At 46.5% G+C, this 11,237-nt stretch overlaps 1 protein-coding gene across 1 annotated transcript; it reads right to left on the reverse strand.

Moving 5' to 3' along the window:
• Nucleotides 1-2,052: 2,052 nt before the first annotated feature.
• LOC127345973 (nuclear envelope-associated protein 2) lies at nucleotides 2,053-5,835 on the reverse strand. The gene is made up of 6 exons (XM_051372518.2): nucleotides 5,653-5,835; nucleotides 4,401-4,828; nucleotides 4,216-4,323; nucleotides 3,285-3,746; nucleotides 3,064-3,165; nucleotides 2,053-2,474 (listed from the first exon to the last, which is right to left on the reverse strand). The coding sequence occupies exons 2-6, from the start codon at nucleotides 4,593-4,595 to the stop codon at nucleotides 2,292-2,294; spliced, it is 1,050 nt and encodes a 349-aa protein (XP_051228478.1). The 5' UTR covers nucleotides 4,596-4,828; nucleotides 5,653-5,835; the 3' UTR covers nucleotides 2,053-2,291.
• Nucleotides 5,836-11,237: the final 5,402 nt, after the last annotated feature.

An 11,237-nucleotide genomic window follows, 5' to 3' on the forward strand; every position in this document is an offset into this window, starting at 1 on the left:
TCCAGCGGGCAGCGGAAGTAGTAGCTCCTCTTGAATCCGACAGCACGACGGCGTGGTGTCGGTGGCGGTGGAGAACTCCGGCGGAGCTTCGCTAAAGCTACGTGGGAGATATGGAGGAGAAGGGGGCGGCTAGGGTTTGGGAGGGGGTGGCCGGCCACTTCAAGGGGGGCGGCCAGCTTGTGGTCTTGGGGTGGCCGGCCCCCTCCCTTGGCCCCTCATTATATAGGTGGAACCCCAAGTGTTGGACTCCAAGTCTTCGAATAAGACCCGAACCCAAAACCTTCCATATGAAAAGGAAACCTACCCAAGGTGGGAATCCCACTTGGGGTGGGATTCCCCCTTTCCATGTGGGGGGGTGGCCGGCCCCCTAAGGGGGAGTCCACTTGGGACTCCTCCCCCACTAGGGTTGGCCGGCCATGGAGGTGGAATCCCTCCGGGACTCCACCTTCCTTGGTGGTTTCTTCCGGACTTTTCTAGAACCTTCTAGAACCTTCCATGAACCTTCGGCATCATTTTAATTCACATAAAATGACATCCTATATATGAATCTTATTCTCCGGACCATTCCGGAACTCCTCGTGATATCCGGGATCTAATCCGGGACTCCGAACAAATATTCGAACTCCATTCCATATTCAAGTTCTACCATTTCAACATCCAATCTTTAAGTGTGTCACCCTACGGTTCGTGAACTATGCGGACATGGTTGAGTACTCACTCCGACCAATAACCAATAGCGGGATTTGGAGATCCATAATGGCTCCCACATATTCAACGATGACTTTAGTGATCGAATGAACCATTCACATACGATACCAATTCCCTTTGTCACGCGATATTTTACTTGTCCGAGGTTTGATCTTCGGTATCACTCTATACCTTGTTCAACCTCGTCTCCTGACAAGTACTCTTTACTCGTACCGTGGTATGTGGTCTCTTATGAACTTATTCATATGCTTGCAAGACATTAGACGACATTCCACCGAGAGGGCCCAGAGTATATCTATCCGTCATCGGGATGGACAAATCCCACTGTTGATCCATATGCCTCAAATCATACTTTCCGGATACTTAATCCCACCTTTATAACCACCTATTTACGCAGTGGCGTTTGGTGTAATCAAAGTACCTTTCCGGTATAAGTGATTTATATGATCTCATGGTCATAAGGACTAGGTAACTATGTATCGAAAGCTTATAGCAAATAACTTAATGACGAGATCTTATGCTACGCTTAATTGGGTGTGTCCATTACATCATTCATATAATGATATAACCTTGTTATTAATAACATCCAATGTTTATGATTATGAAACTAATCATCCATTAATCAACAAGCTAGTTTAAGAGGCATACTAGGGACTTCTTGTTTGTCTACATATCACACATGTACTAATGTTTCGGTTAATACAATTATAGCATGATATATAAACATTTATCATAAACATAAAGATATAAATAATAACCACTTTATTATTGCCTCTAGGGCATATCTCCTTCAAGGCGCTAGGGTTTGTGTGTGAGGGATGATGCGAGGGCGCTCTTCTTTATAAGCCGGAGGGAGGCAAGGAAGCGGTGGCGCTCATTAATGCCGGCACGGATAGCTAGGCACGATGAGACGTATCGTTGCGCCTCTGCGGAAACTGCACCGTCGTTACGCGTCAATGACATCCATCGCGAGGTAGGCGACGGTTGGGTTAAAATTTTATATGTCAATGGTGCATCAAGTGCGCCACTCCCCACCCCGCTTCTCGCTCGGTCCAGCATGCCCAAGCATCCTATGTGGACCAGGAATGGGCTCAGGCGCCGGACACCGTATTGGATCGTGCCAAACGGAAGGAGGCTTTGTGGCACGATACTGTGGACGGAAAAAACGTCCGGCGCACCAAAAAACCTTTGGAGGACGCTTTAGAGATGCGGCTATGCTCTGAATGTTGCAAAGATGGCACATGAATGAATGAGTTCATTTCCAAATAGAAACAGAAGAAGAAAAACTTCATACTGTACGCGAGGAGGTATTGGCCATGCTCTAGATGCTAAAGATTATAGTACTAAGCAAAGCAGAATCTCATTAACATCACAGGATTACTACTGTACTATCTTACAAGAACTAGCAGCTGCACTACACTCCTACGGACCTAGACTAAACTTGGATGTCGGCAAATTCTGGTCTCTGAACATCTGGCCATGTAGTATGCCCAGTCTAACCCTAATTTTAAACTACAGAGCGAGCTAGCTGCTCACCAAATAACATCTGGAACCTAACTTCTCTACAAAGGATTACGCTCTTCTCAACGCTTTGTGAGTATCACTAGGGCAAGCATTGACATGGATGCGACGAACTTGAATCCCTGGCTCTCCCAGAAGTTGTGCTTGCCGTCGTCGCTGTTGTAGTCATGGCGAGAGCCATTTGGGTGTTTCGCGACCACCTGATCCTTGAGCTCCTTAAGTTGCTTGTCCCTCTTCTCCCCCACCTGCAGAGGCAAAAGCCAATCAATTTATACAATATTCTAACTGATCAATGAGTACTCCAAAGATCTCTTGAAGATTTGGTATCCATTACTTCTAATTAGTTCAATAGTTTGGTGCAAAAACACGGTTAAGATCACGAACGAATGCATGCATTATATCGGAATATTTCAAATATGAGTCCAAGATTGTTCCATGTTTTTCTGTTTTCTGTCAAAAAAAAAAGGTTGCACACATGCATAATTCAGTTGTTACCAGAGAAGATGACATCACTTGATACTAAAGAATAGGGTTTTCCAGACTGCGTGACTCAGTGATTGTTTGACTTTGACCCGAACATTTTCCACACATAAATATGGCCAACTGCCGTAGCATGGATGCTTCATTCACATGGTATTGATTGTTTGATTTGTTAATTTTAACTGCCAGAGATCTTGATTTGATACTCAGGGATAAGGTGGCATATATTTAATCTGGAATACCCCATCCCCAATTCAAGGTCATAAATGGTGGCATGGACTATAGAAGAGCAAGCGAATTTGAAATCATGTTTCACTCTTCTGTGTTAAAGAACAAGGATATATATGTACATACCCTCTGAAGTTTCCGGATCTGAGACCGTGATTCTTGGAGGCAGAATTCAAGCTTCAGAACCCTCTTTTTCAGCTCCTGATCGGTTCTGCGCTGCTTCTCTAGCTGTTCAACAAAAAGTATCTTAAGTAAAATGCAGCACTTCGGTTTTGTGGATAAACTAGCATTTGCAACCAAATTCAGGTACCAGTTTGTATTTTTCGGATAAAAGGGAGAGGGCTTACTTGTGACTCTAGCTCCTTTGTTTTGTTTGTCCAGTGAGCAGATAATATCCTGATTTCATCTCTCAATCTGGCAATTTCTGTATCCTTAGCATTTAAATGTTTGCTAATATTCTCAACATTCCTTGGTGAAACATCAGACAAAATCTTCAGAAGTTCATTATCTTTTTTAGACCCAGCTTTGGAAACTGCATCCATGATGTCGGTCTCAATCCTCAAGACTTCGTCCTTGAGTTGCCTCTGTGAAAACTCTCTCGCCTCAAGGTCCTTCTGGAGAAGGGCTAGCTGCTCCCCGAGCTTATTAACTCGAAGCTCATGCTCTTTCAGTGAGCGGTCCTTCTCATTCAACTCCTTCAACAAGAACAAGCACTGTGACTCAGCTGACTTTGCTGATGCAGCGCTAGCTTCTGCTGTAGCTTGGGTAACTGACATACGTGATCTAAGTTCATCCAAATCATGGAGATACTGCATATAATTTACAAAACATTGATGAAGTGAATTTAAATCTGCATATAATTTACAAAACATTGATGAAGTGAATTTAAATCGGGAGTCAAATGAATCATTTGAGCGGGAAGACCAGTATCACCGCATAAGAAGATTTAGATGCTTAAAAGACATAAAAATATATATCAACCTTATCATTATTAGATGACAACTATTAGTATGCCAACTGCTAAGATCAGTATTAGTCCATTAAAAGACCTATTATTAGAAACACAAGTGGAGAATATACAAAAGCCATTTTGCAAGAGCTAAACCCTCTATGTTGTATTGCATTCAACTTATGTCAATTACCATGTCTGGATCCCAGAGTATAGCTTAACAGTTAATGCCAAATACAAATATCCGCAACTCATCATGGCATCAAAATTCAGAATAAGCAAAAATTGAAATACTCAACCCCAAATGGGTAAATGAGGGAGCTCCTCACCTGTTCAGTGCTACCCGTCGTTGCACGCAGTTGCTCATCTTTATCCAGTAAGCATTTCTGCAGTTTAGTCACTTCCGCTTCCATGCTCCTTGCCTTCGTCTCTGCAACCTGTGATGTTCTCTCTCATGAGAAGAAACTTGTGAACAATACTGAAGGTAGCAACAACATAGCAGAAATTTACTAACCTTCCTAGTTTGCGATTCCCTAGTAAACAACTGCTCCTGCGAAGCAAGCTTGTTCCTGACATCCTTGAGCTCAGACGCCAGAGATGCAACGTTTCTTCTGAAGCTCAACTTCTTCTCTGTAAGATCCTTCAACAGAGGATCCAAATCCGGCGAAGATGTTGAGCACGATCTTGCCGCCCTCTCCGAGACTGACATAGCCCCAAGCCCAGAACCAAACAGGGAAGAGAGTTTACACCCAAGAGGCCAGAATGCAGATCCTGGGACACTGTTTTATTTTCTCCAATAACAGGCAGGATGGAGCATCCTATGAAGTATGAACAAGACAAAAATAAGGGGACTGAGCTCTTCTTTGACCCAACCAAACACCCTGGCAGCCTCACAATAAGCCCTGCTTCCACAGGTCAGTAGGAGCCAACGGGTAGCTTTCGCTGCAGAAAACAGTTGCACGATTTCAGGGGCAGAGAGAAAGATGGTGATGTGCCCTACATGCAACGTGTTGCCCTAAGTTACTGGTCTGAAAGCACCCGTTTCCTTCAGATCGCGGCTACAAGTTCATGTGGCACTAGACCAGTTGGCAAGTAACTGACAGACGTGTTGCTTTCAGCAGCCGACAAAATTGTGTGTTACTGATGGATTGGGGCTACTACTACTGCAAGCGACTTGGTTCATGTCGACCAATGAAGGTAACAGCTCCTGCACGCATCTACTTAGTCAACTCTCCGGGCACTACGCGGCAGATTTAGCATGCTATTGAGATAGCAGGCTTTCAATAGAAATTGGTGGTAATGGGTGTTCTGACAAAACAGCAGCATCTTCCACCGGGATTCCAACAGGATGAGGACACGGGAAGCTGCCCATCTGCGAACATATGCTAAATTTTCCGCAGTAGTACCACCATGTCGTATTTAATTAAATCTGACCCACCGCGCAGCTCAATAAAGAACTCTCATTTGTTTTTTGAGGACTCCCGTACGGAGCTACGCGATTTCCTCCAGGTTCGAAATAATTCAAACCTGGGGAGGGGAACAGCCCCGAGCCAAAAACTAGGTAGTAACTTTTAGAAGAGTAAAAAAAGGTTTTTTTCACGGCGATGTCAAGAACATGGAGCGCAGCATATTCATCACCGTTCAAATCTCCCGAGCTCGCAATCTTTCCCCCAAAAAATCCGCGGAAATAAACAAAAACAGCGACCACCGTATTGCAGAGGAGGCGCATAAGGAGAGAGGGGGAGGAGGACAGATAAATCTCGCACCTTCGTCCCCGCCGCCGCCGCCGGATCCCTGTCCGCCGAGCTCCACGAACCACGAATCCGGCCCCGACCAAGAAAATACCTCCGTCGCGAGGAGATCTATTCTCACCGCTTCCCCATCGCTCGCTGGCTAGTAGGGTTTATGAGATTCCGAGGCCCTGATTTTTCGGAGTGTTTCCGGTGGCGGAGGCGAGACTGAGCGAGAAGGGGATGGTAACTGATGAAGAGATGGTTGGGGGTTTGTTTGAAACTGAAATACTGGCATGTGGGCCCCGAGGCGTCAGCGCGCGGCAAAGTCCAAAATGTTTCGGGGGCGGCGTACGTCACGTGGCCGCTTCCTCGGCCCGGATCGACTCTGCTGCCGTGTACCGTGTACCGTGTACGCGTACCGTAGAGGGCTGTGGCGCGTGCTCGTAATTAACGCGTACTGGACAAGCCTTTTTGCCAGCGAAATTTATCGTTTTCTTAGATGAGTGTAATTTATGTTTGGTTCACATAAAACAGAGTAAAAGTATTGATTCCTCGCACCCTTTTTATGCATATGGGGAAATTGACAACGTACATCTACTTTGGTTGCTAACGATTTCTTCGTGCATCATAGCAGAACCAAAACCACGTCAATTCGTTGCCTGCAGTTTGCATTTTGTCTAACCGACCTTTGTTTGGTTACAAGTTGTTTCCCTTATACGATTGGTTGGCTAAACAGTGAGCTTACCGAGCAAAGAAATAGTACCTACAACATGTTGGACGCAGTAGCAATTCAGCGACGACTAATATATACACTAGCACATATAATCAGCAGGACTAACAAAGTTATATCAGCAGATCACAGTGTTGCACCACGAGTTCACGAACAACTTCTGGTGATGAAACACAAGTTCATCAACTGAGGAGGTTAGTACATGACACCTCACAAAATATACAAACTTGACATCCGTTTACATAAAACCTAGCTACTCACAAAATATGCATCATCACGATGCTCATCATCAATCACCACAACAAAGCAACCCAATCTGGTAATACTTCCTCGGGGAGATAGTAAACCAGATCGTTCTGCTCTGAGGGCTCATCGAAAGTTACCTAGATACCTGGTGGCATGTGCCTTGTGCTCCATGAGGTGGTCGAGAGCATGATGGATCGCAGTCAAAGAGATGAGCGATGCTTCCTGCTGGAACACGGGCAACGAAGATGATCTTTATCTGACCAATAGTTCTTTATGAACTTGTTGATGAAAAGAGTGCCCTTCGGGTTATCCTGCAAGCAAAAGTTAGTTAGTTCTTGGTCATGTGATGAATGAAGTGCTACATTGATCTAACCTTGATGTCCACCATGAAAGTTGCCTTACCATAAACATCTGAATTTCTCCAACGAGTGCGAGAAGAGGTTGGCTTACCATAACCGTGTGAATCGCCCATGCCTCCGATCATACGGGCTTTGGGCTGCTTTAAGGAGCATGTAGTGCAGGGATTCCTTTTCATGCGGGAAACCAAACGTGCAATTTTCTTCTCCCTGGAGCCAGGAAACCGGCATCCGAGGAACCAATAATCACGTCCTATAGGTCGTTGTGTTTTTAATGAGTGCTTTAGAGTCCTACGGAAGAAAAACCTAGGCAATTGGTGACTAAAGAAGAACAATAGATCATGAGGCACCCTTGTAGTCGCTTGACAAACATTTTTGTTTGCCCTCCTCTTTTTTGTCATAAGGGTATCTCCAACCAAAAGTGCAACGTGCAGCCACTCAATACTTCTCAATTGAGTGTATTTTAGGACTTCTCTATCAATATTTTCAGGAAATTCCCCAATTTTTTTTCGATAAAGGGAATATATTAATATCAAAACGATACCAATTACACCCAGCCTCTGCAACAACGCACCACCCTAATGGCACTACGGATGCACACAACCAAAAAAAAAAAAAAACTAAGAAACAAAAGTCCCGCTACAGTATCTCGGGCCTAACAACAGCAATACATCCACCGCCAAGACAACACCTGAAATACAGAATCTCCAAAAACGACGCCTCCAAGAAGGGAACAGTGCGCAAACACCATCGTCGCCCGATCAACGATCTTAGGTTTTCACCCTGAAGATAGTCCCCGCTCTCAAAACAATGCCTCCAACAAGGTCATTGCCAGGCACAACCAGTTAAGGCCAGACCTTGGGTTTTCACCCTGAAAGGTAGGACTCTGAACTTCACCTGTGTTGTCGCCCCACTTTCATACCGCTGCTGTGATGCCCGGAACACCAAGCAAGTCCCTCAACAACGCGGAGACTTGAACCTCCCTTAGCTAGTCCTCCCCTCCGGCCTTCATGAACTTCTCTTCTTCCGACTTTCATCATGGATCCATAGTCACTTGATGTCAACACAGAAAAAGAGCTTCGCGCCGCTCCCTCCAGAACCAATCGGTCAGAATAAAAGCATGGGTGCGCACGACCGAATACCACCGATCCAGCAAACTCCAGGCAAAAAGCACTGTTACATTCGCCGGCGGAGCCTTCCGGAACTCAACACTCCGGCTAGATCACGAGTCCAGGCCTTCAGGAAATTCCCCATACCGATGGGAAAAAGATTTCCCTATTTCTCATCCCTTTTCAGTAATGGGACCATGTGAAAAACTTATAGTCTTCCGTAGACACAATAAAAGTCTAACTGCACTAGGGCGCATGTTAGATTTTTTATTTTTTTTGATAAATGTCAAGTGGTGGAAACAATTTTGATGGTCTTACTTATACAATACCGTGGGACCTTAACTATCAAAGGGTTCCCAAAAGGAACCCTAGATCGCCCCTTGGGGTCATGCGCGGGTGCTAAGGGGAGCGATAACTTCACTTGCTTTTGGTTAGATTAATCATGTGATTTGGCATTGTTATAATTATTGGTTGTGTCCATCCATATGATGAATAGAGCCGGCAGTAATAGAACTATTTAATCATTGAAAAGAGCAAAATATGACCGGAAATATATAAATACGAGTTTACAATATCTGACGATTCTGAACATTATTATTTTTTAAAGGAAAGCAGGTTTTTTAATAAATAAAATTTAAATTCATGTCTGCCAGAAGTTGAACCTAGATGGCTAGGCTACACATCTATTCCCCTAACCAAGCCCGGAGTATATTATGTACATATTCTTCTCGGTTGTATTTTGGAAGATTCATGAATTAACAAACCACCGGCTGAGTAGCTAGTCAATCACTCCTCCAGATCGGAAGGAGGCTAGCTTGGTTGACAAACGATAATGCGTGGCTTCATGACTCAGGCGGTGATTCTAGGTGCCGGTGAGCTCCGAATTGATGGCGCGTTCGTATATCCATAATCCATTCATTCATTGTGGACACGGGCACCCTGTGAGGTTCTGTGACTGGAACTAAAAACAGCATGTGCGTATGCCCACAGATTTAGTGGCGAGAAAGAAAGGAAGGTTTATGATTATTTCGTCACCTTGGTAGCTGCCTAACTTGGATCCGTAGTTGATCGATGGGTATCTTTATCGCACGGTGTTCGAGTGTTGTGTTTGGAGTTTGTTTGTGCCGCCTCGTGGTTTCTTGTGTTGGACCCTGTTGTTTGGGTCTTTGCTTGACTTGATTTGTGTGGGTTTGGTTTTATTGTTGTAGGTTTTGTTCGATTTTCTCCTAAAAACTAAACACTCTTTAATTAATAGATGAGGTAAATTTTTTTGCTTCCGTTTCAAAAGAAATGTTATAATTTTATCTATATACGGATGAATATATAACCGTGACACTTGTTTTAAAACGAAGGTAGTAGTGCTGAATATAGTTGATTACTAGGGGATAGGGTAGGGTGCTCCACTCTACCCTCCATTATCTACGACCAATTCACAAAAGGAGAATACTAGAAGCATACGAAAAGAGGACGTTCGCCATAGGGAAAAAACGCGAACCGTTCGCTCGCTCGCCCCCCCCCCCCCCCCCCCCCCGCGGGCGACGGGCGAACCCTAGCCGCCGCCACCTCTCAGTTCTCCTCCTCTCCCTTCCTCCGGCCGTCGCCGCCGGCGTGGGCCGCCGGGCGTTGCCCGCGCGGTGCCGGCGGCGGCGGGGCTGACTCTACCCGTGGCGCGGCGGGGCGCGGGGCTCCTTGGCGGCGCGGTCTTGCTCGGCTGGTGGTGGTCCGGCGCGGCGGCGTGAGACCCGCGCCGGGTGGGAGGAGGGACAACGGCGCGGCTACTTGGCGGCGGAGCTGGAAGGCGGGCGACGCAGGTGGAGCCTGCTCGGCCCAGATCTGGCCCAGGCGGGGCTCAGATGGGCTCGGCGGGCTGCCTGCGTTCGGCGCGCCGGCGGTGCTCCCTGGCGGCGGAGATGGCGCGGCGGCGGTGGATGGGTGGTGGCGGCGCTGCGGCCGGCCTGCTGCAGCTTGGCAGTAGGGCTTTACGGGCCAGTTTGGGCCCAGCCGGGCCAGTTTGGGCCCGGCCGGGCCAGTTCGGGCCTGGTGTGCCCTCGTTGCCATGTCCGGTCGGCGACCGCGAAAGCGGTGGAGGTCGTTCCCTCCCGCCCGGTTGTGGTACCGCTACCTGAAAGGACACGGATGTCGCCTAGAGGGGGGGTGAATAGGCGATTTAAAACTTTTACGAGATGGGCTTAACAAATGCGGAATAAAACTAGCGTTTACTTTGTCAAGCCCAAAGCCTATATACTATTGTTCACCTATGTGCACCAACAACTTATTCTAAGCAATGGTTCACCTATGTGCACCAACAACTTATGCTAAACACTACAAGCAAGTATGTGATAGCAAGATATATATAACTTCAAGCACGATGGCTATCACAAGGTAAAGTGCATAAGTAAAGAGCTCGGGTATAGAGATAACCGAGGCACGCGGGAGACGATGATTTATCCCGGAGTTCACACTCTTGCGAGTGCTAATCTCCGGTGGAGAGGTGCGGTTGCTTAGTGCTCCCGAACGCCACAAGAGGCTCACCTTGAGGTGTGGTTGCTCGATGCACACCAACGCCACAAAGGCCTCACCCCAAGATGCGGTACTCACACCACACACCGAACGCCACGAAGGCGCCTCACCTAAATCTCCGGTGATCCTCGCCACAAAGTCCTAGGTCACGGTTCCACTAAGGGATTTCCTTCGAGGCGGAAACCGGGCCTTACACAAAGCTTGGGGCACGCATCCACAACTTAATTGGAGGCTCCCAAGAAATCGCCACAAAGGCCTCAAATCCGTCTAGGGTACCAAGAACCCAAGAGTAACAACTTTCTTGCTTTCACTTCCACGAATCACCGTGGAGAACTCAAACCGATGCACCAAATGCAATGGCAAGAACACCACAAAGATGCTCAAGTACTTCTCTCTCAAATTCCAACAAAGCTACAAAAGCTATTGGGGGAATAAGAGAGGAGGAACAAATAGGAGGAACACCAAATTTCTCCAAGATCTAGATCTAGTGAATTCCCCTCACAAAGAGAGGGATTTGATTGGTGAAGATGTAGATCTAGATCTCCTCTATCTTTCTCTCAAATAGATGCAAGATTCATGGGAGGGAGAGGGAGATAGCAAGCTCAAAGAAGGTCAACAATGGGGGCAAAAACGAGCTCAAACGGTTGGGGAACTTTG

Source organism: Lolium perenne, chromosome 1, assembly GCF_019359855.2.
Source record: "Lolium perenne isolate Kyuss_39 chromosome 1, Kyuss_2.0, whole genome shotgun sequence".
Classification (NCBI taxonomy): Eukaryota; Viridiplantae; Streptophyta; class Magnoliopsida; order Poales; family Poaceae; genus Lolium; species Lolium perenne.